At 54.4% G+C, this 26503-nt stretch overlaps 1 protein-coding gene and 1 non-coding gene across 10 annotated transcripts; both read right to left on the bottom strand.

The window, feature by feature from the left end:
* Positions 1–47: 47 nt before the first annotated feature.
* UBAP2L (ubiquitin associated protein 2 like) lies at positions 48–26420 on the bottom strand. 9 transcript variants are annotated; one of them, XM_065653899.1, is made up of 29 exons: positions 26377–26420; positions 23251–23380; positions 22834–22911; positions 22391–22501; positions 20982–21150; positions 20008–20103; positions 19379–19424; positions 19007–19119; positions 17978–18049; positions 14880–14932; positions 14180–14265; positions 13598–13769; positions 12648–12849; positions 11726–12003; positions 11342–11514; positions 10690–10879; positions 10296–10350; positions 9609–9783; positions 8571–8643; positions 7806–8001; positions 7601–7689; positions 7035–7082; positions 5951–6032; positions 4591–4808; positions 3952–4057; positions 3228–3295; positions 2289–2486; positions 1800–1850; positions 48–667 (listed from the first exon to the last, which is right to left on the bottom strand). In XM_065653899.1, exons 2-29 carry the CDS (start codon positions 23338–23340, stop codon positions 572–574), a joined length of 3384 nt encoding a protein of 1127 aa, XP_065509971.1. In that variant the 5' UTR covers positions 23341–23380; positions 26377–26420; the 3' UTR covers positions 48–571. The 9 variants fall into 9 exon arrangements, with proteins under 9 accessions (XP_065509971.1, XP_065509970.1, XP_065509973.1 ...); XM_065653898.1 differs by having other exon boundaries at positions 49–667; positions 7035–7088; XM_065653901.1 differs by having other exon boundaries at positions 49–667; positions 1800–1835; positions 7035–7088.
* LOC136000248 (small nucleolar RNA SNORA58) lies at positions 6125–6259 on the bottom strand. Its single transcript, XR_010607725.1, has one exon. It is a non-coding gene; the product is annotated as a small nucleolar RNA SNORA58 (small nucleolar RNA).
* Positions 26421–26503: the final 83 nt, after the last annotated feature.

Here is a 26503-nt window from a genome sequence, read left to right as displayed (position 1 = left end):
GTAAAAGGGGGGGGGGGGGGTTAGGAAATGAGAGAAGTCGAGGACGGCGGCATGTGGGGTTTTTGTTTTTATATACAAGACACATTTATCCATTAAATTTAGAACACAGTACAAAAAAAAAAAAAACCAAAAAAAAAGAAAACCAAAACACTTCAACTAATTCATCTTACAATGCTGTTCATATCAATTACTGCTCGGATTCCTAATAATAAGGGGTTTGCTGTAGGCGACTCGCAGCTTCCACTCCTTCGAGGCGGGGGGGGGGACGACAAGGAGGTTTTGGGGTGGGAGAGAGGGGAGAAAGGAGTAAAAACCAAAAAAGATCCCCTACGGCAAACGGTTTCAGAGTCTGAATGCAGAGAGAGAGAGAAAAAAACAAAACAAAACGAAACAAAAAGAGGAAAAAAAAAAAAACAAAAAAACAAAAAAAATACAAATTCTATATTACATACAAGAGGAAAGGGCTGCGGGGGGCGGGGGGCCCTGCCCGCGGCCGGACGCTCGCTCCCGCGGTCCCTCGGCGGCGGGGGCTCCTCGGCGGCGAGCCGGGGGGCGCGGAGGGGCCCCCCACTCAGTTGGTGCCCCAGCTGTAGCTGTTGTAGGCGGATTTGTTGGGCTGGGATTTCTGGGGGATGGAGCTGCCTTGGCTGCGCTGCCCGGAGCCGCTCTGCGGGGAGGGGGAGAAGGAGATTGTGGTTATTGGGGGGGGACGGTGAGGCCGACGGCCGCGGGGGCGCAGGGTGTTGCGCAGGATGGATCCAGCTGGCGGGGTAACGGCTCCTCGGTGGCGGCGGAGCCCGCCGGGGCTGCCGCCGTTGGCCGTCACGGGCCCCCCGCGGCGCTGCGGAGCGAGGGTCAGAGAATGGTTTGGGTTGGAAAAGCCGCTTGAGATCATCGAGGCCAACGGTGAACCCGGCGCTGGCACTAAACACGTCCCTGAGAACCTCATGTCCGTCTGTCCAACCCCTCCAGGGATGGTGACTCCAGCACTGCCCTGGGCAGCCTGTTCCAATGCCCCACAGCCCTTTGGGGAAGAAATTCTCCCAAATTTCCAACCTCAGCTTCCCCTTGAGGCCGTTTCCTCTGGTCCTGGCGCTTGTTCCTGGGGAGCAGAGCCCGACCCCCCCTGGCTCCAAGCTCCTTTCGGGCAGGTCAGAGATCAGAAGGTCTCCCCTCAGCTCCTGTTCTCCAGCTGAACCCCCAGCTCCCTCAGCCGCTCCCATCACACTTGTGCTCCAGCCCCTCACCAGCTCCGTTCCCTTCTCTCAACTCGCTCCAGCACCTCAAGGCCTTTCTCATTGTGAGGTGATCCCACAACCCCTGGGGCCGCCGTTTTGAGCCCTGAAGTGATTCTGGTGCCCCCAGTTTGAGCCCCGAGGTGATTCTGGTGCCACCATTTTGAGCCCTGAGGTGATGGACCAAAACCGCCCCCAGGATTCACGGTTCGGCCTCCCCAGTGCCCAGCGCAGGGATGGTCACTGCCCTGGGCCTGCTGGCCACACCGGTGCTGGTACAACCAGGGTGCTGGTGGCCACCTTGGCCACCCGCCGGCTCATGTCAAGCCACTGTCACCAACACCCCCAGCTCCCGGCAGCTCGTTGGGAGGGGGAAGGTGGGGAAGAGGTCGGGGTGTGTGTGGGTGCCCGCGGTTTGTGTGTGTGTTTGTGCACAATGTGCTCAGGTCTCTCTCCTCGCCTGGCGGGACATGGTGGGGAGGACGGGGCTCCGTGAGCCTGGGGGGCCTTAGGGGCAGGGGGAGACCCCAGGGCAAGCGCACGGTGTTATCAGAGGTTCATTACCTGGTCTTCCTGCTGGCGTTGGCAGCACAGTATCATCTGCAAATATGGAAGCTGTTGCAGTACCAGGATATGTAAAAATAAAGGGACAAACTATGACAATAGAAATCCACGGTTAGAGCCGAAAGCTACGGCAGCGGGGTCGTGGCTGGGGGGGCCAGGGGTGGGGGCGAGTTCACCCCTTTGTTGCCCTGCGGAGCCGCCAAACTGGGAGGAAAGGGGGAGGCGGGACGGACAGCGGGAGGGGACGCTGCCCCTGCGGGTCCTGGTCCGGCAGCGAGGGGGGGCCGTGATGAGCGCCCCCCCCAAACAGCTGAGCGCACCCCCGGGCCTTCCTCACCTCATCCTCTTTCTCGGCCCTGCGTGTTTGTGTCAGCGTGTGCATGTCACCGCGCGTGTCACAGGGAGGCGGGGCAGGGAGGGGAGCGAGAGCCCTCAGCGACACCCCAGTGATGGCTGGGGGGGGGTAAAAAAAATCGGGGGGTCTCTTACCTGCCCGTCCTGCTGCAGGTGGTGGTGGAGGATCTGGGAGTGGGGCTGCTGATGCGGGGTGAGGATGTGCATGAAGGGGGTGGGGGGATACGCCGCCGCCGTGGCCGGGTTGATGGGCCCCCCGCTGCCCAGCGCCGACGGCAGGTTGAAGGAGCCCGCCGGGGTTCCAGTGTGAAATCCCTGCTTCTCGAAGGATTGCTGTGGGGAGACATCGGGGTGAGGGCAAGGAGGGGGGTGATGCTCCCCTGCCCCGTTACATAAGCGTGTGGCACAGAGAATCACAGATAGTTTGGGTTGAAGGGACGTTTAAAGTTCCCCCAGTGCCCCCCTGCCATGAGCAGGGACATCTGCGCCAGCTCAGGTTGCTCAGAGCCCCGTCCAGCCTGGCCTGGGATGTCTCCAGGGATGGTTCATCCACCGCCTCTCTGGCCAACCTGGGCCAGGCTCTCACCACCCTCAGGGGCAACAATTTCCTTATATCCAGCCTGAATCTTTTAATTTAAAACCATCACCCCTTGTCCTATCGCAACAGGCCTTGCTCTAAGGTCTGTCCCCATCTTTTAAGTACAGAAAGGCCACACTAAGGTCTCCCCAGAGCTTCTCTCCTCCAGCTGAACCCCCCAGCTCTCTCAGCCTGTGCTCCCAGCAGAGCTGGTCCAGCCTCAGATCATTTCTGGGGCTCCTCTGGCCCCTCTCCGGCAGCTCCATGTCCTGTGCTGGGGACCCCAGTGGGGTCTCACCAGAGCAGAGCAGAGGGGCAGAACAAACAGACTCTGCCTATGGCTCCTTCCAGGCTTGGAATTGTTCTAAAAATGGGAAAAGCCAAGTGTTTCCCTTCTCCCTGGCTGGCTGCTCTGAAGGGAAGAGACCGCGCTGCCTCATTGCCGCGTTTCTGCTCCCCAGCGAAGCAGCGCCGGCCTGGAGCGCACGGACACTCACCTGAGTTTTGGAGTAGACAGAGCCCGAGATGTCCGGCACTCCTGTGTTACTGGATGTCACGGACACACCTGGGGAGAAGGAAATGCAAGAGAGCGTGAAGCAGCAGCCACTGTTCAGGGGTTACTGGCGGCGCAGAACTGGGGGAGGTTTGGAGGCCAACGTCGTTCTGGGGAGCAGGGTCTTAGCAAAGAGAACACACAGAATCTTGGACCGGTTGGGGTTGGAGGGACCTCTGGAGATCCCCCAGTCCAAGCCCTGCTACCGCACAACGGGAATTTAAACACAGGCCCTCTGTAGGTCAGCCAGAGATTAACCAGTGAAACCCAGTACGGAGACAAGCAGCAGATTCACGACCTTCTTGCGTCTTTGAATCAAGAAGGACACTTGTCTAGAAAGCAAGCATCTGCCAAACACAGGACTCAAACAAGTTCCCAGGCTCAAATCTGGAATAATTATTGTCCTATTGATCACGTGCAGGCAGTAAAAAACCAACCAAACAACAAATAATTCAGCAGCTGAAGCGCTCTGATGCAAGTCCAACGCTGCAGCCACCAGAATGCTGGGCTCGGAGCAGAACAAGCCTGGGCCTTTCCAAGGAGAATCAAACAACTGTGGTCATTTTCCTCCAGTAGAGAAAAACACGGTCCCCTGATACAGCCAGGGAGGTTGTGAACAAGCCCTGGCGCCGTTGCGAGGTTAACACAGCTCTTGCCGGGGCTCTTACCGGTGCTGTATCCGTGAGAGCCATAGCCGCTGGGCTGCTGGAACGGGGTGGCTGATGCGTTGACGCTGACATTCACACCGTGCTGCTTGGAAGAGGTAGGAGCAACCTACAGAAAGGAGAGAAGCGGAGTGAGGAGAGGCTTCCCTGCATTGTCTGAATCATAGAATTGTAGAATTGTTTTGGTTGGAAAAGCCCCTCAAGATCGAGTCCAAGCGTTAACCCAACCCTGGCACTAACCCGTGTCCCTGAGACCCTCATCTCCATCTGTTCAACCCCTCCAGGGATGGCAACTCCACCACTGCCCTGGGCAGCATGTTCCAATGCCCCACAGCCCTTTGGGGAGAAATTCTCCCAAATTTCCAACCTCAACCTCCCCTGGCACAACTTGTGGCCATTTCCCCAGGTCCCTCAGCCGCTCCCATCACACTTGTGCTCCAGCCCCTTCCCCAGCTCCGTTCCCTTCTCTCAACTCGCTCCAGCACCTCAAGGCCTTTCTTGGCGTGAGGTGATCCTGCCATCCCTGGGGCCGCCGCTTTGAGCCCTGAGGTGATTTTGGCGCCGCCACTTTGAGCCCTGAGGTGAGGGGCCCCAAAGCGCTCCCAGCACTGGACCCCCACCGCGCTGCCCGCGGTCACTCACAGGGAACACGGCGGGCCCGTACTGGAAGGTGCTGGGGAGCCCCGGTACCCCTGTGTAGTACGGCAGGCTGGTGTAACTGTAGCCGGGAGGCAGCGCGGGGTTCAGGAACGTCTGCTGCGTGGTGTGGTGAGTCTGGGTCTGGCTCTGCTGAGGCTGCGCCAAAGTCGTCGCCGGAGCCGGGGAGGAGGCATCGCCTCGGCCAAATTTTGTTAAATCACCTGGAAAAGAGGAGATGGGAGTGAAGAACAGATGTGTCAAATCCTGGCGCAGCCCAAAGGTGACACAGACTTCTGATCGATGATGACTTGAATCAACCCTCCTCCTACATCTAGTGAGGACCACAGCGTTTGGACCATCACACACTGATAATGTTGAGCTGTTAATTGCTCTCCTCATCCCCAAGAGGAGAAATTCAGATGGAAGGGAATACCACAGCAGCTAAAACTGCCTGATGTCAGCCCTTGGATAAATCCAGCAGAGCCTGTATGCTGAAGTTCTTCCTAAGCCCTTCCTAAAGCTCTTCCTAAGTCCATGCATCAGTGTCTGAACAAACTCCACACTCTCCTGAGCCAGAGCCATGGCCTGCGGACCTTGTCCTACCAGCAAACAGCTCCTCAGCAAAGAGGAGAGTGAAAAATCAAAATATCTTCTTGTTGAGGATGCAGGCACGGTCCCATTTTAGAGCAGGACTCGAGGAAGCTCCTTTTGCTGAGCATCTGCTCGTTTTTCCACGCAAACACTCTCCCTATTCACAGCTCACACAGCGAGAACGTCTCAGAGCTTGGGGTTTCATCTTCCCAGAAACAAGGTCCTGCTGAGGGACGGGGAAGGGGCACTGGCAAAAGAGCGACGCACAAAGCGCAGCGGTTCCTGAAGCACGTGCAAGCTCGGCACGAGTTCTGCCCGCCGCGAATCGGCCGCGTGAATTAACACACTTCCCCAGGCCAGCGAGAGATCAGCCACCCCCCAGGCATTTGGTTCATTCAGTTTGAACTTGAAAGCTCCTAAATTCCGCATTTTCTTTCTCCATGAGACTGTCACATAGATCAAAAGCTTAAATTTCTCCAGATTTTGTGTTTCTTTGTATTTTAATTCTCGGGTGTTTGAGAAGCGCCGCTTAACCCCTGTCTCGCCACAACCTGAAAAGCAGTTCCCCGGTTTTACACCTCGGATTCTTTCAGCTCTTCCAACTGCCACATCAACTCCTACTGGCCCACATCCTCCCAGTAACGAGCCTCCACGCGACCAGACGATCAAATGAAGGAAAAGCCAAGAATTCAGCCGCTGAGAAACACGCTCTAGACCAAGGGCAGCGCAGGAGGCACCAGGATACGGAACCAGAGCGGAGGTTTTTCCCTACCAGAGTACGGGTTGCTGCTCAGGCTGCCGTCTCTTCCAGTCAGTGGGGTGGTGGGCGTAGGGAATGGGATGCTGTAATAATCCTGAGGGATAAAAACAAACCAAGTTTTTAAGAGCTCGGTCCAAAGACGCTTTTTTTTGGGGAAAAGAGGGATTTTGCGACTGCAGCTGCTGGGTATGTTGGAGCATCGCGGTTCAACCAGCCACGCAGAGGCTGATCGCAGCCTACGGCAACCCCGGGTTTGTGTCGCATGGACCGTCCCCCTTGCCTGGCTATGGCAAGAACCAGACAAGGTCTACTGGTATGCGGTGCTCAAACCGCCTCCCGACAGCGATACATCTCGTATCGCCAAATAAAACCCGTTCTCGTGGAAGAGGACGGGGCTGGAGAGGGACCGGAGAAGGGCCACGAAGGTGATGCAAGGACTGGGAAGGTGCCGTGTGAGGAAAGGCTGAGAGAACGGAGCTCGTCCAGCCTGCAGACAAGGAGAGACCTCATCACCACATTCAGGATTTAAAATGTGGCTACAAAGAAGACGGAGAATCCCTTTTTACAAGTGGTCCCGTGGAAAAAAAAAAGAGGGGCAACGGGTACAAGTTACTCCTGGGGAGATTCCAACTGGACACGAGGGAAATTTTTCCCCATGAGAACAATCAGCTGTTGGAATAATCACCCCAGGAAAGTGGTGGATTCCCCAATAGTAACTACTTTTAAGATTCAGCTGGACAGGGGGCTGGGCCAGCTTATCTAGACTGGGCTTTGGCCAAGAAGGCTTGGACCAGATGATCCTTGTAGCCCCTTCCAACCTGGTATTTGATGATTTAGTCTCCGCCTCTTTCAAGGATCAGAGACGAGTATCTACAACAGTTCACGGCACCATCGGGCCAAACCGCTGCCTGCGGTAGCTCTCACATTCCCCGGCCCCACCATCGATACCACTGGCTGAATAATTAGTGCGGATAATTAGTGTTCCCAGCTCCCTAAGTGCAAAGGAACAGCTGATTAACCCCTCACTGCAGCCGCATCCACCCCACGCCACGTTTTGCCGGCTCCTCGGACCCAACGCCTAATCTCTGGTACTCACCAACGGGAATCTCGTCTGGAGCACTTGCAAGTCATCGTATCCATACACCTGTGGCTAGAAAAAGCAGGAGATGATGATAGGGACGCAGATGAGATAAAGACACCTCATTTTAGATTAAACATCTAGATAAACATGAGATAAAGCCAGAAGTAGAGGATCGGAGGCTACAGAATTACCCAGTGCTCACCAAGAGTGGTTTTACGAGCCGCTCAAATAAAAAGTGAGCGCCAAGGGCCAGCGCCGCTGCTCCAGACCACAAGGGCATCAGTTTTCCTCTAGAAATTCCTTCCAACGCCGAAATCTGCCCCAACCTGCGACACGCCACCAGACTTTGCGGCAGTCGCCACGCTCTGCCCAAGGGCTGCTGCTCCCCAAAGGTTGGGGAAGCCGCAGAGAATCTGCTCCGGGGTGACGAGAATTACAGATATTTACACCCCACGGCACGTGGATTTTCTCCACTACTGTTTTACAGAGAACAGCAGGTCCAAACGCTTCCCATCCAAGGACATTCCAGTTTCTGTACTACGCCACATCCCTCCCCGCAAAGAGCCGGCGGTCCCACTCACCGGGTAGGCATGGAGCAACCCCGGAGCCATGATGTATGGATTAGGCAACAGCGGCGGGACTCCAGGAGGGAGATTGGGAGGGGCTTTTCCTAAAAAACAACAAAAAAGGAAGAGAAACGCAAAGTTTTGCTGGGAAGCAAACAGCAGGAGCCGTCTCTCTTTGCCCTCGTGGCCTCCTCTTGTTTAGCGGGATTCGGGAAAGTACCTGATGTTGTCGCGACGGAGCTGCGAGTCGAGGCGGTCACCGTGGAGTTGCTGCCGAGGCTGAGGCCCAGGCTGGAGACGCTGCTGAGGCTGGAGGAGACGCTCACGACCGGCGGGGCGGCCGCCACGGTGCTGGAGGAGGTGGAGAAAGTGCTGGCGGAGGAATGGAGGCTGGATTCACTCTCCACGCTCGTGTGCTGGGGAAGGGAGGGAAGAGTTAGGGGAGCAGGGAGGGGTAACCGAGGGCAGAAATATTGCAGGGGGTTGTCTACGCAAAATATAGAGTCACAGAACCATTTGGGTTGGAAAGGCCACTCAAGATCATGGAGTCCAAGTGTTAAGCTGACCCATGTCCCTGAGAACCTCATCTCTGTGTATTTTAAACCCCTCCAGGGATGGCAACTCCACCACTGCCCTGGGCAGCCTGTTCCAACGCCCCACAGCCCTTTGGGGAAGAAATTCTCCCAAATTTCCAACCTCAACCTCCCCTGGCACAACTTGCGGCCGTTTCCCCAGCTCCCTCAGCCGCTCCCATCACACTTGTGCTCCAGCCCCTTCCCCAGCTCCATTCCCTTCTCTCAACTCGCTCCAGCACCTCAAGGCCTTTCTTGGTGTGAGTGGCACAAAACCGAACACAATACTCCAACAGAACCCTCCGTCCTCTCTCCACACAACACCCAAAGTCCCGTCACAACCGCAGCCGCCGCCGGCCGAGCGCACTGAGCTGAGAAGGGGCCGCACGGCACGAGAGCTCAGCCGGACTCACCAGGAGAGTCGAAGTTGATGTTCGCCCAGAGGATGTGGATGAGGACAGACTGTTCTGCTGGGCAGGTAACGTACTGCAGGAAGAGGAACAAAAGGTTGTCAAGCCCAGGGCAGATCCCGCTCCCCGTCCACTCGGATCACAGAATCACAGATAGTTTGGGTTGAAGGGACTTTTAAAGTTCCCCCAGTGCCCCCCCTGCCATGAGCAGGGACATCTGCACCAGCTCAGGTTGCTCAGAGCCCCGTCCAGCCTGGCCTGGGATGTCTCCAGGGATGGTTCAGCCACCACCTCTCTGGGAACCTGGGCCAGGCTCTCACCCCCCTCAGGGGCAACAATTTCCTTATATCCAGCCTGAATCTTTTAATTTAAAACCATCACCCCTTGTCCTATCGCAACAGGCCTTGCTCTAAAGTCTGTCCCCATCTTTTAAGTACAGAAAGGCCACACTAAGGTCTCCCCAGAGCTTCTCTCCTCCAGCTGAACACCCCAGCTCTCTTCAGCCTGTGCTCCCAGCAGAGCTGGTCCAGCCTCGGGTCATTTCCGTGGCTCCTCTGTCCGCTCCCCAGCAGCTCCATGTCCTGCCTGTGCTGGGGACCCCAGAGCTGGAGGCGGGTGTCACCAGCGCAGAGCAGAGGTGACAATCCCCTCCCTCGACCTGCCGGCCATGCTCCTTTTGATGCAGCCCAAGATACGCTCGATCTTCTGGGCTGTAAATGCACGTGGCCAGGTCATGTCAGAACATGTCCCAGTGTCCCCAAGTCCTTCTCCTGGCAGCTGCTTCCAGGTCCCTCTGGATGGATCCCACCCCTCGGCGTGTCACCCACACCGCCCAGCCTGGTGTCACCCACAATCAACCACTCGATCCCACTATATCATTGATGTGGATATTTAAATAATCCCAGTACGGACCCTCGAGGGGCCACCACTTGTCACCACCGCCCATCCAGACACTGAGCCATTGCCCATCCACCGAACACACGTCCCCTGGGTCCTCCCCACCGATTTCCACTACGGATCCCTCCCAGTTGCGCTTCTCACCTGCTGAGCTGGGCACTGGTCGTACTGGGGAGCTCCTCGCCGTGGCTCAGCCCACTCAGCGCGCTCGAGTGCTGGCTGGCGGTGGTCAGCAAAGACGAGGCGGGCACCCCGTCGCTGAGAGGGGCGATGCTGGGAGCGGAGGGGGAGTCGGACTTGACGGCGGGGCCCGTAGCACCTGCGGGCAAAAGGTTTTGGGTGAAGAGCAGCTCCTGGAGGGTAATTTAGTGGTGAGGGTCAGCAAGAGGAGAAATCCGGGGCTTCCCTCCTGCTGCCAACCAGTTCCACACTGGGGACAGCGCGATGGTGCTTCTACGTCTTGCTTTCATAGAATCACAGAATTGTTTTGGTTAGAAGAGACCCTTAAGATCAACGAGTCCAACCATAACCTAAACCTAGCGCTAAACCGTGTCTCTAAGAGCCTCAACTTTCCTCCAACACCACCACCAAGACCTCCAGATGAGGTGCATTTCATAAATCGGAGTTAATTATCGTCACCAGGGAGCAACTCATCAAGGATCTCATGGATCCGGCAGCAGAAAGCCGAACATTTCAGGGCAAGCAAATAATCTGAGCAGCAGCAATTAGGCTGGCAGGGGAAGGACTCGCTAGGAACATAAAGATTTTCATCCAAAGCGAAGAATGCGAGCAGTACAAGAGGCAGGACGCCCGCTGCGCTGACGCTCTTACCTTCAACGGCCTGCGTGGTTTGTAACGGCGTGGGTTGTACAGAACTGAAACCATTCTGAGGAAAAAGAAAAGAAAAAGAGTGGTGGGCATTGCAGCTGCTTGTTTGGACCTTTCTGAACTCGTGTTCAGCACGCAAAGATTGAATCCTTAAGAGAAAATGAAATCTGCAGCCTGAACACCACCCTGCAGCAGGGTAATTACGCGTGATGCAGTAATTATGCGCGACATGACACACGGCCGGTGATCAACTTAACCGCTATTAACCCCGCTGAAAAATGTCACCATGGGCTCTGGTGGCAGCTCTGGAGCATCGCGGAAACACCCGATAAACCACTCAGCTTCCCCCTAGACAGAATTTCAGCGACGCTGCCTTAGCACGAAGCTCTTTTCCTACCTTGGCCTGGGTCAGATCTTTCTGGGGCGAGGAGGAGATGGAATTTGGGTATCGCCTCGTCTGGGTGGCTCTCTGTTCGTACAGTGGTCCCTGAGCGCTGTTCTGGGAGGTAAACGTTGCTGTCTGTATCGTGCCGCTCTGGTAACCAGACTCCTGGCTTTGATTGGACGAAATCGTGGAGGAAGATTCACTACAAAAGGGGAAAAAAAAAACACAAAAAGGACTTGATGTTTTCCTCCAAACCAGCCGTGTTGGCAGCTGCTGACCCAGCCTGTCGGCTCTTCAAAATAAAGAGCCCCAAGCAGCAGCATAAAGGCACCACAGGAGCAGATAGTAGATGCACCTCGTGCCCTGCGGCCCCGCTGGCCAAGCAAAAATCAAGATAAACCATGCGGAATCTGTTCACGGGGCATCGCGCTGGCGGTTTTCCTCCCGTGTTTCCAGCACCGCGGTGTAATGGCGGCAAGAAACATGTTTTCTGTGTAAGTAACCGCAAGCCAAGCAGTCGCGGAGCTGCCTGAACGAGTCTGCCGGCAACTTAACGCTTTGCTGTCGCATACGTTGTCCCCCCTTTGTGACCACGGTGGAGGCAGAAAGGGTCTACTCGTATGCGGGACGCGTTCCCCGTGGGATTTCGTTATTCCATTCTCACCTGGCCGTGCTGGTGTACAGGCTGCTTTGAGACTGGCTGACGGCCGCACTCGTCACGGGCGTCGATTCGTACTCGGCCAGAACGGGCTCCGAACCAAACTGTAACGCTCCGAACTGCAGGTTGAGCCCTGAGATATCCGCCGAGCCAGGCATTTCCACCGCCAGGGCAGGAATCTGCGCGGGAGGAATGACGGGAAGGGATGAGCGTGGAAAAAACGACATTTCCTGGCACGCGACAGGCTCGCGTTCTCCAAATCGCGCTTTTCAAACCAGACAGGGAGGCTTTTCTCCCCAAAACCCAACGCTAAGATCAGTAAGGCCAAGCCCAACCCTTCCCAAATGGATTTTTCCACAACGCCGCCGCCTTCCCCACAGCGATCTGCACCTTTGATGTTAACGACGCTTTCTTCTTTTGCTGCTTCAGCTTCTGCTGGGCCGGCTGGGGACTGGAGGACTGGTTGTCCGAGGAGCCTGGGGACATCTGGGGACCGGGATTGGCTTTGCTGGGCAGCGGCGAGGACGAGGGTGCTGGCGCGGTCGCGGGGGCAGTCACCACGGGCGGCTTCTCCTGCATGAACACTTCGATCATGGTGGAGGTTGACGTGAAGGCCTGACGCTTGGCGAAGGGACTGTGCACCGAGGAGTCCGTCGGGTTCTTGAGATCTACAAGAGGAGACAGGAGTTCAGCGAGTCCTTAAAACTAAATCGAGTCGCAATGCTTCTCGACATCAAGAAAAATCTAATTGTTATCGCTCTGGTTCCTCCCGGAGCTTGTTAAAATCAGAAAGCGGAGAGGTGCAGAGTCTGTGGGGAAGGGGCTGGAGCACAAGTGTGATGGGAGCGGCTGAGGGAGCTGGGGAAACGGCCGCAAGTTGCACCAGGGGAGGTTGAGGTTGGAAATTTGGGAGAATTTCTTCCCCAAAGGGCTGTGGGGCATTGGAACAGGCTGCCCAGAGCGATGCTGGAGTCGCCATCCCTGGAGGGGTTGGACAGACGGAGATGAGGTTCTCAGGGACATGGGGTAGTGTTAAATTTAGCTTATGGTTGGACTCCATGATTTTAAAGCTCTTTTCCAATCAAAACGATTTGATGATTCTTCTACGATTATGGTTATGGTTGGACTCTGTGATCTTGAGGGGCTTTTCCAATCCAAACCATTCTGTGCTTCTCCGCTTCTCATTTCTCCAGCAGTCGGCTGCGTTGTGAACTTGCCATCCTTCCCTTCACCAAATCCCTCCCACCCGCGTTTCTGCCGTTCCAGGGGAACACGCTCCCCGTTTTTGGGGACGCGGGCTGCTCGTCCTCACCGTACTGCACGAGGGACGAGGTCTGCGTGGTGGCCGCCATGTCCCAGGCCGCGGCGGAGCCGCTGCCGGCCGGCTGGCCGTGCTGAGCCGCCAGCTGAGCCAGCGCCTGCGCCGTCTTGAACTGCTCCAGGAACTGCGAACCGGTGGTGCTGCTGCCTTTGGCCTCGCCGACGTCACCGAAGCCTTTCCCCAGCATGCTCACCTGCGATCGTGGCGACGAAACAAAGTCAGGGATAAACTGAGATAAATATTTCTCCGAATGTGTTGTATTCTCACTGGGTGCCTCAGCTTAACGCTCCAGACACCGCTGGTAAGGAAAGCTTGTGCTCCTCTCGCGGCGTTTATCGCATGTGACCACAGGTACTTTTATCCGTCACCCAACCCACTGTATTTTAGCGTCGTGGAGGTTTACAGAGAAAATTAACAGGCAGGGTCTTTAAAAATGCGCTAAATTATTCACCCGCATTCGGTTGTGCTACAAGACGATCCCCAATAGAACTTGGCTTTAGAGTTAAGGTGGTTTCGAAAATCCTTCCTGAACTATCTCGCCGTTAAGCGCACAATTTTGATTTCTTTTGCTGCAGTTACGCAAAGCAGCGCCTGCCCAGGTCCCCGATGCGGATTCAACGTCTCCTTCCTCCACCCGCACCCAAGTCCCAGCCAGTCCCACTGCTCAAACTGCCCAATTTGCAAGCCCTGGACTGCGAGTTTTAATTTTCCTCTGAGTGAGAAAGCAGCACGTGTTGCAAATCGATCAAGGGCAATAGGGGAGGAATGATCCCAATTATTTCTAACTAAGCAGCGGACTTCACGCCTCTGTATTTAGAGCAGAGAATTCTCGCCGCCCGCAAGAAGCCGTCGGGTGTCGGAACTTTATTTCTCGCGTCACCCAAACGCACACGGGGAACGCTGGGGAAAGCAAAAGCCGGCGGGGCGCGGCGTTTCCGTACCATGCTGTGGTGAGCAAAGGAGTTGCTGGAGCCGGGCTGGGCGATCGCGCTCTGCTTGGAATTGCTGAACACCAGTGGCTGGGCCAGGGAAGGAGCCTGGGACGACTCCAGGTTCAGCGACTCGCTCTCCGTAGACGACGGTGTCTTTCCCAGCAGGACCGCAAGATCGATTCTGGGTAAAAAAACCACGCGTGGAGGTTAAACACAAGCTCTGTCACATTCCGTTACAGTGCTATTCTACCTCCGGCTTTGCGATTTATAGCTTTGACTTTACAAATCTGCAGAACTTTCACTCGCAATGGCCAGTAGCAACTCAAAAGGTCAGAGGCCAAGCGAGAACCTGTGTTTTAAAGCGTTTCTTCCGTTAATTTAACACGGCAAAAATGCTCCCAAATTGGAAGAACCAGCAGTAGAGCCTAAGAAAACTCTAATCCAGGATTAGGACCCGGAAACTCTTAACTTTGCCATTTAAATCAATCTCATTCATTTGAACCAGCTGGCAAGGTTTAGTCTCAGCTGGCAAGTTGCTCTGGGACTCGGGAGCCGCTTTTCTCAGGTAAATGGCATCGCCGGGGCTGTCACCTCTGTCCGGCTGTGATTGTCACGTTCTCGGTGGGCAGAGGCACTGAGGAGACGTTGGAGGCCGTGAAGATCTTCGTCTCTGACAGCTGAAAGAGGCAAAAAGAATCCAAAAGTGAGAGCGGCATCTCCAGGCTCCAAGTGAAACACACAAGTAGGAACAGAAAGATTCACAGAATTCGGGTGTTTATAGACTTAAAGTTCTCTAACGTTTGGCTCCCATCAGGATCAGCTAATAAAAAAGCCCAACGCTGCTCCTGTCCGCATGAATTTAAGTTCTCCCTTGATTCAGAGAGGGACTCAAACCTGTTTTCAGAAGAAACTGAAACAGAAGTGGTAAAAGTGGGTGATAACAGCGACCATTCTCTCCGAGGGAGATGCCAGCTAGACACAAAAAAAGCAGCAAATCTCCCCAAACTGCCGCTCCACGGGAAAAACGGAGCAAGAACCCGGCACGGAGTCAGGTCAGCGTACGGAAAAACGCAATAATCATGCAGGAGAGGATCAGACTCGACGCCCCAGGAGATCCCGTCCCATTTTGGGCTCTTACAACGAGCTCCACTGCTCCAGAAGCAGCGAGGTTTATTTATTCATTGGCAGCCCGGCTTAGGCTACGCCTGGAGTTTAGGGAGGACGGGCTTTGCGCTTGTCTCACTGCATTGCATGTACAAACAGGGAGAGGAAGGGTTTGGAGAGCACCTACATCTTCATTCCAGTCCTCCGTGCCCCATTCTTCCGTCGCCGCCCTCCACGCACCTACGAGGATAATGACAGGGAGAAAAATTAATGCGTGGATCAAAGCTCTGCCTCCAAAAGCCGGGGAAGCGCCGAGGAGCTTTGCAAGCAGCGGAGAGGAATTTCTATTTATTTGCCAACCGGGCGAGTTAATAGCGGTCGATGATCCCAAGCCACGATTCACGGGGAAGGAACCGCGACGGGACGGGCTGAGCCTGGACGGGAGGGACCACACGCACCCCGACGCCCGACGGGGACCCCCCCACAGCGGCCCCGGCCTCTTTTTGTGCCATTTCTCCTCATTTCCCCTCAGATTGCACCCAGGAACAGCTCGTGTCAGCCCAGCAGCTCAGACAAAGCGTCTCCTTCGGGGGCTTCTCGTGCAGGATCCCGCCACCCGTCAAACCTTTCTTGGAAAAATTGGGGATAACCGAAACACTCGCGTGGTTTGTCTTTCCCCCTCCCCGACAAATGTTGAAACCTCCCCGCACGGGAACACAAGCAAATGGGAACAGAAGGCAAATTTAAGGGACTAAGCTATCCAAGCGTTTTCTGCGACCGATTTCAAAGATACGCTCGAAACGAGTGGTTTAAAACATCGGGGGAAAAGCACAAGATTTCAGCCCAGCACAAATTGGAAAAGAGCAAAATTTGCCAGGAAAAAAAGAAAAAAAAGCTTTGCTTGGCCGCATCTTCAACTTGTTCCGTCTTGTTTCCTTCGCAGCTTAACCTCAGTATTTTGAATTTTATGTGTTGACTTCCGAATCCATTAGGCAACTTAAAATTTGGTGTGGGAAAAGAGCGGGAGCGTTTTACATCCCGAAAAACCTCAGAGCCAAACCAGCCCCGCTTTGTGCGGTTTGTTTTTGGGCCGCGCAAACCAGACCGACAAAACCTGACGGGGTTAAACCTGGAAGCGTTTACAAGGACGGAACAAGTTGGCATCGGGCTTTTTATAAGCCAAAAAAAGCCTTTTACAGCATAAAACCAGCACGTGGGGAAGGAGAACAGCGCAGATTCTCTGCAGGACTCACAGAGGGGGGAAGGAAACGGCAGATTTTCCTAAAGACACTTTAATTATGAGGCCAAAACATCCCAACAACTGCTTGTCTAGAAGATTTAATGCATGAAATACATATATTAGCAGTGAATTATTCTTTATTACTGTTGGGTTTTGGGTGCTTGTTTTGCCTGATGAGTTGAGCCAATCTGAAAGGCCTTCCTAGGTTGGGTTGTTGTTGTTGTAGATTTTGGGGGTTTGTTTTTTAATATTCAAGCTAGAACAAAATGAACAGGCTCACGACAAACCCAAACCCCCCAATTCTGCACCTCAAAGGAATGTAAATCCAAACAAAACCAAAGCGGAGCAAAAATATCCCGGCAGCGCCAGAGCAGACGGCCTTGTGCTGCCTGCGGGGGTTAAAGATTAACCCGGATGTGAGAACACTTTAGCCAAACACCATTTTGGCCTCGTTATGGCCATCGATGGGATTCATTAGGTCCGAGGCAAATGGGATGATCTCATGGGTGTCTCTTGGCTTCGTAAAGCATGAAGGTGTCAGAGCGGGAAATGAAGCGGTCGGGCGCTGAGCGGCTTTGCCGTCAGCCATCCCGGTCACCCCCAAATCCAGCGCTCTGCAGAGGGGTCTGGATCGAGGGGCTGAGGCCAATTGTCTGAGGTTCGACAGGGCCAAGGGCCGGGTCCCGCACTTGGGTCACAACAACAACAACCCCATGAACGCTGCAGGCTCGGGGGAGAGCGGCTGGAAAAGGAGCTGGGGGTGTTGGTGACAGCGGCTGAACATGAGCCAGCGGGTGCCCAGGTGGCCAAAAAGGCCACCAGCACCCTGGCTTGTATCAGGAATAGTGTGGCCAGCAGGCCCAGGGCAGTGACCGTCTGTGTGCTGGGAATGGGGAGGAAAACCGTGAATCCTGGGAGTGGTTTTGGGCCATCACCTCAGGGCCCAAAATGGCGGCACCAAAATCACCTCAGGGCCCAAAATGGCGGCACCAAAATCACCTCAGGGCCCAAAATGGCGGCACCAAAATCACCTCAGGGCCCAAAATGGCGGCACCCAAATCACCTCAGGGCTCAAAATGGCGGCGCTGGGGCACCAAAATCACCTGAGCGCATAAAACGGTGGCCCCAGGGCACAAGAATATCTACCTAAGGGCTCAAAATGGCGGCCGGAGGGGTGGTGGGATCACCTCACGCCAAGAAAGGCCTTAAGGTGCTGGAGTGAATTGAGAGAAGGGAACGGAGCTGGGGAAGGGGCTGGAGCACAAGTGTGATGGGAGCGGCTGAGGGAGCTGGGGAAATGGCTGCAAGTTGCGCCAGGGGAGGTTGAGGTTGGAAATTTGGGAGAATTTCTTCCCCAAAGGGCTGTGGAGCATTGGAACAGGCTGCCCAGGGCAGTGCTGGAGTCGCCATCCCTGGAGGGGTTGAAAATACGCAGAGATGAGGTTCTCACCGACAGGGGTTAGTGGGTTATGGTTGGACTCCATGATTTTAAAGCTCGTTTCCAACCAAAATGATTCTATGACTCTAAGATCTTCAACTGCAGGCCAGTGAAGAGGAGCAGCCAGGACACACCAGCGCAGCCATCGAGCGCGAGGCAGCCGCAAGCAGAGCCAAGGCGCTGAGATAGTTAAGCCAGCCTAAATCCCCCCCATCAAGCAGCATTTTGTCCTGAAGCAGCAAAGAGAGAACCAAAAACCCCCACGGGGACAAGGGCAGGTCCCAAATTTGTTCACCCGACCGAGCTGCCTCGCGTTCCCCCCTCGGGTGGGACCTTGTCCACAGTGCTGGGGACACCGAGCTGCTCCGGGTACCGAGAAGCGGTGGCCGAAGTTAAAAATTTACACAATCCACCAAGAATTTGGGGTTAACCTCTCCCACTTCACATTCAAGGTGTCAGCATTAGTAAAAGCACAGTCAGAACAAACGGCAAATATTCAGTAAAATGAACAAATTAAGAGAGAGAAGAATGACATATCCACAGATATTTCAGGGTTTTTTTTAAAAAATAAGCTATAAAGTAAAGGTATCCGGGGCAGTTAGTGCACCTGGATGTATCATACCAGGAGTGTCAAATTTTCGGGGATAATTTGACCCCTCACCCCCAATGAAATCAAGTCCTGAAACAACAAAAAAAAAAAAAGAGACAAGACAGACAACCAGTGAAATTTTGACTTAAAGAAGCGAAGGCGAGTTTCACCGCCCCCATTGCAGTCACATCGTACCTGTGGATATTGTTAATTTAAAGAGACGCCTGTGGCTACTGAAACGGAAACAAAACGACCGCGCACGACACAAGTTGCACGATAAACTTTCCAGCCGCGTTGTAACATTAAGGAAATTTGAATTGTTCCATCCGAAAAATCCCCAATTCACCCACTGCGCTCTAACCCATTCTTCCACAATTCCACAAAACAACACAGGAAAAAAAAACCAAAACAACGCACAGAAGCCTCTTCAGACCAGACAGTAAAATTTCCAGCACGTAAAGCTCATTTGCTTGAAAATCGCGGAGAAATAGTCTGACTTCGTGGTGGTGCAAGATTGCTCCAGAAAAAATAAAATCACTCTTAAAACGCCCCGCAAATAGACTACTTACAATTCAGGGTTGTCTCTCACCTCTCTGTTAAATCTGAGTTCACTTGTGTCTTACAACACTGCACGTACTCAAAACAAACCAAAAAATGTCATTTTTCCACTGCAAGAGAATGCGCCGGGGCAGATTGGTGCTCACAAACCGCCCAGGGAAGAAGAATTTCCTTCAAACAGGGAAGTGTTGATGATTTATTTTCAGGCTTTTTGTAACGAGGCCTCACCCTCCAATAGTTTGAGCAAAATGCCAATAAAAGAGAGAACGTTCCTCGTACCGAAACCCTGAGCGAGACATTTGAGCTCTGAGCAACATTCTCCGGAGGATGCAGCGAATCCCGGGGAACCCGCATGTGTTTGTCAGACTGAAGTTTTTATAAAAAGAGACTTTTAAAATTAAAAAGACCAAAAAAAACCTGCTCAGAAGCTTCTCAGCGCAACCGGCCGGACGCAAAACCTGCGTCCCCTCTAAACACCGAACCACTTACTGGTGCCGTCATCCGGTTCGAAGCTGCCGCTGTTGTTCCACGTGTTGTTGGTGCTGTTCCCGTAGTTCTCATCTGCGCCGGCCGGCTCGGCGTAGTCGGCCGGGTTGAAAGTTCTGTAGGAAATAGGAAGAGGGAAATTTTTACTCTCGATCCCGAAGCGTTTTTTCAAAGCAACTGATTTTATTCGGAGCGCGACGCATCTCCAAAGACAGTTCTCTCACACCAGCTGCTCCAAATTTAAGTTACCGTGATACAATTTTGGCTTTACAAACCAAAAAAAAGGAAAATCGGAACACAAATGACAGACACAAACGGAACTATTCACGCGCAAAGACTTTTATTTTTGCTGCGGTTTGTACCAGTAAAACTTACCCCATGCCTTGGGCAGAAAATCTTCCCCCTCGCCTTCCAGAGCCACCTGGAAAATACAAACACAGGCGCTGCTGAGCATCTCTTTGCTCTGCATTGCCAGGAAAAGAGACGTTTGAACAACATTTGGAGTTCTGAACACGTGATTCCAGGCTCAGATGAGGTTCCCAACCGGCACAAACCACAAGTACCAGCCTCTGGGTTCTGATTTCTGCAGCATTGTCCTCAACAACAACCCCCCAGCAGCATAAATTTTGTAGAAAAATGAATTTCTGCTACTTCAAAACCCAGGACAAGCGTTTGCACAGTGACACCCGTGCAAGAACAGGGAGGATCTGGATTCTGCTGCTGACAAGCGACCGGTTCACCTGCCAAATAACCACCTTTGCTTTTCTAACTTCCCACCTCTCCACGATAAATCCCTATTTTTTTCAACTCTATGGAGAAGATGTGAGAACTAGGTCGTGTTTGTAGATGGGGAAGCAATGTGTAGGTGCTAAGAACAAACAGAAAAATCAAGCGTTTCTCTTCTGTTTGGCTGCTCCTCCGAAAAAACAGGTTTTCTTTCAAACCTCACGGAGGAGACGGATCCACGGACATAATTCTGCTCCGAGCCCAAACCCCACACGTACCTCGGCCTCGGCCACGGCCCCGTCTCCCTCTTTCCGTGCCTCTTCCAGACGACCCTCCGCTCTTACTGCCATCTAGTCCATTCTCCTGGCCCCGAACTGAAAGATAAAATGACACGAAGACAACGTGAAGATCTCAAACACCCACGCATGGGAAACTGCACCGAGCGCTCCCGTCGCTTCTTTTAAGCTGACAGTTTTGGGGGTGTCACCCCAGGAATCATCTCGGGGAGCAGCGAACAGATCACACGCAGAATCACAGAATGTCAGGGGTTGGAAGGGACCTCGAAAGCTCATCCAGTCCAACCCCCCCGCCGGAGCAGGAACACCCAGCTGAGGTTACACAGGAAGGTGTCCAGGCGGGTTGGAATGTCTGCAGAGAAGGAGACTCCACAACCTCCCTGGGCAGCCTGGGCCAGGCTCTGGCACCCTCACCGCGAACAAGTTTCTTCTCCTATTCAAGCGGAACCTCCTGTGTTCCAGTTTGCACCCATTGCCCCTTGTCCTGTCACTGGCTGTCACCCAGAAGAGCCTGGCTCCATCCTCCTGACACTCCCCCTTTCCATATTGATCCCCATGAATGAGCTCAGCCCTCAGTCTCCTCTTCTCCAGCTCCAGAGCCCCAGCTCCTCAGCCTTTCCTCGGCAGGGAGATGCTCCACTCCCTTCAGCATCTTCGTGGCTGCGCTGGACTCTCTCCAGCAGTTCCCTGTCCTGCTGGAACTGAGGGGCTCAGAACTGGACACAATATTCCAGCTGCGGCCTCCCCAGGGCAGAGCAGAGGGGCAGCAGAACCTCTCTGACCTACTGACCACCCCCTTCTGATCCCCCCCAGGTCCCATTGGCCTTCCTGGCCACAAGGGCCCAGTGCTGGCTCATGGTCACCCCGCTGCCCCCCAGGACCCCCAGCTCCCTTTCCCCTCCACCGCTCACTGCGTGGCCGCTTTTAGTCAAAGTCGCCACCATTTTTGCACGTACACTCTCTGCCGCGGCTGGTGCCACGTCCCCGCCTGGGCGGTCCGCCGCGCCGCCGGCTGAAATCCCGCTCCCGCTCCCGGTTCTCTTTGCTCTCTTCGCTGGGCTCCGTTTGGCCACTCTCCTTCTGCCCAGAGACGCTTTTCTTCTTCCCGACCATCTCCCAGGAATGCTGGAGGTTTGGAAAAAAGAGAAAGAAGTTACTCAAAGTTTGAGCGACCCGAGACACAAATGCAAATGTATTTAAACATGCTATGGAGAATATAACAAGGACGTCCATAAAAAATGGTTTCCAGCCCAAATTTTTTTTTTTTTTTTTTTTTTAGAGGAATCTATCAGCCTACACACAGTACAGCTTCTTCTTTCATGGAAAGCTTTGCTGCCATTTCCTATGTTCATATTTCACTGTTTGGAGGAGCTCCGAGAATAACCCAGGGAATGGTTCCTAAGGGCTCTGCAGTCAATATTTGGAGTAAATTGTTGCCTCAGCTGTAAAGTGATTTAACAAAACCCCTCCTCTAAAAATCAGCACAGAATTTATCCAACAGGCAAGTTCAAGCGCAAGAAATTAAGCGCGACGCCCATTGGGCCGCATCGGTTTCTTTAACGACAGTGGTTTCATCTTCTTAAACCAACGCTGCGCATATTAGAACAATTAAAAATAGCCACAAGTCGCTGACAAACACCTGAAAATGTGACTGGCGGACAAGTAAAGGGCTGGTTTGGGACAGCGACACGTGGGACGGTGACAAAAAAACCCCAGAGAGGCACAAACTGCCACCAAACCCAAGTGTTTCTCCATGGGCATCTGGCTCAGAAGGAAATTTAGGCAAAGACTGACGTGGAATACTGTAACTTTAAGCCAAACTTAACTCAACACCAAGGTCGCGCTGGCTCCTTTACTGTCGGAAATCCGGTTGGGATTTGCCGACAGCGATTTTGTTCAGTTGCCAGCAGAAAGGGCTCCGAAAGGCACAGAGAACCGAATTTGGCCAGTGCCAATGCTGGCAAAGCACCCGACGTTACACGGAATATAGTCTGACCTGTCCAGCTTAGGGCTAATAACAAGGAACAAAAATGAGCTAAGGCGTAATATTCTGAAATTCTATTTAGAGCCTTGACTCTACGAAGAGCTTCAGCTAAACCGGGACGCTGGGAGGATTCGTTTGATCAGTGGCGGTTTGGAAGGATCTCATATTTGGAGGTTTTTTACTGGGCTGGAACACAAGTCACATCACAAAATGAATGAAGGTTCCTCCTACGTCAGCGCTCGCTTGTTTTCGGAGCTGATTTTGGTGCGAGCCCAACAAGTCCCTTTTGGTTCTCGTTATCGCGACGTTCCCGGCTGTTTTGTCCCCAAATAGGCGGTTATGGCAAACGAGGCCTCACCGGATTCACAAAACCCATCCTACCGTGTCGGGGTTGCCCTCGAGCAGCACGTTGATGGCTCTGTTCACGTCGCCGTTGCAGTCGTGCAGAGCGATCACGCACTCGTCCTGGTTCTTGCCCGTGATGTCGATCAGCTGGAGAGAAGAAAACACTGCGCTCGACACGTTCGGCGCCACCAAAATCTCGGAGGGGACAGAAGCTGAACCCCCAGCCAGAAATTCTACTAAGAAACGCCAGGGTTTGGGAGCATCCCCAGCTTAATTATGTCCCCTCGATGCGAATTAACTGAAGGTGGGAATTTCTGAGTTATTGTTTCGGCACAACCCAACCTTGTTTGCTCAGGATAACACCGTTTCCCCGTGTTTTGGGGCTCGACACGGCAGAGCCCCTAAAAATAAAAGCCGGTCCAAGGAAATCGAGGGAGCGACCAGCCGGACGTTCTCTCAACGTCGCTTTCCACACTCACTTGTTTCACCTTCTCCTCAAAGTCGGCGTCGTTGTGGTCCGAAATCATCTGTGCAAGTCGAATCTGTTCCGCGGTGGCCTAAAGAAATTGGAATGGAGAGGGAGAGCGCGGTTAGAGCAGCTCGTTTGCAACAAACCTTCCTCTGGAGGCCACGCTGAGATCTCTGGAAAGGAACCGACGCGACGAGGAGGCGCAAACAAGGGCCAGAAAGAGCTTCCGAAAGAAGAGGAGTGAGGGGAGCGTGGAAGAAAGAGACATCACGCAACAATCACCTAAATTGTGGCCGTTTTGGGGCAGATCTCACCACCACCGCCACAGCGAGACCCGTCACGGCGGGTGATTTAGCCACGCGTGTTCGTTAAAGCGAACGGGGAACGCTCAGGTGGAAGAAAAAAATAAATAAAGAGCTGCCTTTACCTGCGGCCGCTGCTTGTGCTGCGTCTGGCTCTGTGTCTGCGTCTGCTCCCAGCTCCCCCGGGCGCGGGTCGTGCCCACCGATGTCATCATTTACAGTATATACAAATAACAGTATTTACAAGGTAGAACTCTGCGGGGGGGAAGAGAGAACAGACTGTTAGAAAGCAAAAAACCAACAAAAAATGCAACGCCGGGACTGAATGATCGCATCGGGGAGGCAACCGGCAAAGCCGCCGCGTGTCCCCAAGATAAAAGGCCACTTGAGCCCCTCTAGATTTTTCCACGGTGGAACGCGCTGAATAAAACATCATCTGCAGGCAGGTGGGAGCGATCGGGACCCAAAAGTACTTGGGGTCAAGGATTCAAAGACTCACGATGGGCTGGAGCGCGAAATGCTGGAAAAAAACCCTAAAAACGGAAAGAAAATTTGCTTTGGGAGCCTCAGATACATCAGCTACTCCCCCTTTTCACCTTCAAAAGAGGGGAAGGAAAAACTCTCCGGTAATAAGCGGCGCTACGAGTTTGTTGGGAATTGTTTGAAAAAAAAAATCCTGCCCATTTTTGCTTGCTTGAGTTATTCCTCTTAACTGGAAATACAAAGTTTTCTTCTATTGAGTATTCTAGATGGAAAAAACTACAAATAAAGCGAACTAAATGCCAATGAGGAATAACAGCCAACGACGTCGTTAGGAAACTGCTTGAGGTTAAAAATCCCTGTAAGAGTTCAGGCCGTGGAGCACCTAAAACAAGTTTTATAACCTCACACGAGCTTTGGGGGAAGAGCCGAACGCGGATGGTGAGAACGGGATCGGCATCAAGCGGTTTGATCCTCCCCGTTGTCTCTTCCAACCGCAGAAATCTCAATCAGCCCAAACTTTGCGCGTTCGGATTTTGGTAACGAGACAGTGACGCCTTCCTGGGGACGGGGGAAGGAGCCGCAGGCAAAACGCAAGAACGGGGAGGAAACGTGAGCGAGAAAACCCGACACAAAGCGGGGAAAGCGCCGAAGTGGCGTCAACAAAGAGCCCTGGAAGAACTGGGGGGTCTCACATCCAAATCCACAAGCGGAAGGGTCGGAAACGCTTCCCCAAGAGACCCCAACGTCACCATCTTCACATGCGAGCCTTCCAACGCAACCGCTCCCGCAAAACCTCCAGATTTCCCCCTTTGGGGCTGCCCGCGCCTGGCGGCCACTTAAAAACCACCTTTTTCCAGGTTTTCCGCAGGTTTCTTAGCAGGAAACAAGCCTGACACCGAGCAGAGCACCCAGGCTGGATGTCAGCGCAGACAAAGCCTCCACATTTACTTCTTCCCCCACAGGACTGATTTTGCTACGGCTCTTCCACTTTTAAGCGTTTCACGCGCAAACGAGCCGGTATACGAACCCGATTTGGCCACAGAAGTGACCCCGTGCGCTCACAGTAACTTCATCTGCGGATTCAATAAGACGCGGTTCCAGCGCCGCTGCCCAGCGCCATTAAATCATGATTATTTTTTCTTTAATGCGCAAAAACCACCCAGAATTATAGAAATATCAGCCACAGGCCTGACTATACTAAGAGCAGTGGATGTCCCCAGTGAGGGAACGGGACTCGGCCGCTGATTATTTATCCCTCAATCATGTAACTCCAGCACAGCTCACAGGCAACGTTTAACCACAAATCTTGGTTATCCCGACATCCGAACTGGCCCCGCGCAGAAATAACGATAATCCGAGTTTACCAGTTCAAGACAGTCTTCGTTAAAGTGTTTCGCCTGGTTATTTTTTTAGAGCTAAACGATATATATTCACAAAAAGGCCACTCCAGCCAAAGGGAATTGTGGCCGATCCCCACCAGAGAAATCGCGTCAAAATGGCCGCGATTACGTTTCAAGAGCTCGTGGAGGATTTAGGGAAAACAAGAAGCTTCACGGCCACAGGTTACAACACCTTTTCTTCAAAGAAGCTGCACGTAAACGTGACGCACTTCGCCGTTACCCCTTTTTTCCTTTCCAGGCTACATCGCTACTCGCCTTCCGCGTCTAGAGAGTCCCGGCTACACGCAACGTGAAGTGCGGAGTCTCCAGAAAAAGAGCTGATACAGAACTGTAAGAAACTGTTCATTTTATTAGAGATTTCAGGTCAGTTACAGTTTTCGAACACAGATCTGTGGGGCACATCTGCTGTGTCAGACCTGCCGGGCGAGTCCCGGCACATCCCAGCCTCAGTTTCCCTTATCTGTTAATAAAGAAAATTGGTATTTCCATCCCCTTCCGACAAAGCGTGCGAAAGGGTCCGAAAAGGACCACGGAGGGCAAAGCGCTTTCCTGCAACATGAGGCAGAACGAGCCCCCAGAGGAGCCCGATGCGGGGGCTGGTTGATGAGCGGCTGCGAACCGAGGGGCTCCCGGGTGCGCGGGGTGGGAGACGCGGGGGGGGGGGATTCCCCCCGATTCGCCACCGGAGCCCCCGCTTCGGTACCGCTGCCCGGAGGGAAGCGCAGGGCACGGCCCCGCGGAACCGGCACCGCCCGGGAATCCCGCCCGGGCCCGCCGGTAACGGCCCCCGGGGCGCTGCCGAGAAAGCGGCCCCGGGAGCGCGGCGGGAGCGGGACAGCGCGGGGCCCATTGTTACCGCCGGGCCCCGGGAGCACGGGCAGGGCCGGAACCCCGCGGCCCGGCAAGCCCAGCCCGCCGCACACAATGGGGGCGAGCGGCCGGAGGGAACCGCACGGAACCGCAGGGAACCGGAGGAGGCCGCAGCCCCCGCGGCGGCGCCAGGCCGGGCCCGCAGCCGGGAGGCGGGCGAGCGCGGGGCCGCTTCCGCCCTCATGGCCGCGGCCGCCATTCCCCCCCACCCCACCGCCCGCCTCCAACCCGCCCGCCCTCACCTGCGGCGGCCGCGCGCTTACGCCAGCCCCCGGCTGCGGCCCGGCCCACTAGGCCGCGCGGGGCCCGGCGGGGGCGCGGCGGCCGCCCCCGGAGCGGCGCGGCGGGGCCGGGGCGGGCGGCGGCGGGGCCGGGCGGGCCAAGGGGTGCGCGGTGGCGGCAGAGAAGGGGAACCGGGAGGGAACGGGGAGGGGGGGAGGCGGGATTTAAAGGGGCCGCGCGCAGTTACCGGAGCCGCCTCCGCGCAGCCAACTTTACCTGGGTCTCACCACACTGACAACTCCCAGCGGCGCCCGCCCCCATCACGTGATGAGGGCGCGGGGGCGGGGCCAGCCCGGCTTCACCCACGGCCGGGCGGCGCGTCACGTGATACCGGCGCCTTCGC

The sequence above is a fragment of the Caloenas nicobarica genome, chromosome 31 (genome assembly GCF_036013445.1).
Source record: "Caloenas nicobarica isolate bCalNic1 chromosome 31, bCalNic1.hap1, whole genome shotgun sequence".
Taxonomy (NCBI): Eukaryota; Metazoa; Chordata; class Aves; order Columbiformes; family Columbidae; genus Caloenas; species Caloenas nicobarica.
Note: the sequence above shows the minus strand (reverse complement) of the source record. Positions and strands in the feature narration are given on the sequence as shown.

Coding starts and splice junctions, on each gene's coding strand:
- UBAP2L (XM_065653898.1), bottom strand. CDS start 23,340: ATGATGACATCGGTGGGCACGACCCGCGCCCGGGGGAGCTGGGAGCAG. Junction 22,912..23,250: donor AGCACAAGCAGCGGCCGCAG/GTAAAGGCAGCT, acceptor CAATTTCTTTAG/GCCACCGCGGAACAGATTCG. Junction 9,784..10,295: donor AACCACGCAGGCCGTTGAAG/GTAAGAGCGTCA, acceptor TTTTGCCCGCAG/GTGCTACGGGCCCCGCCGTC.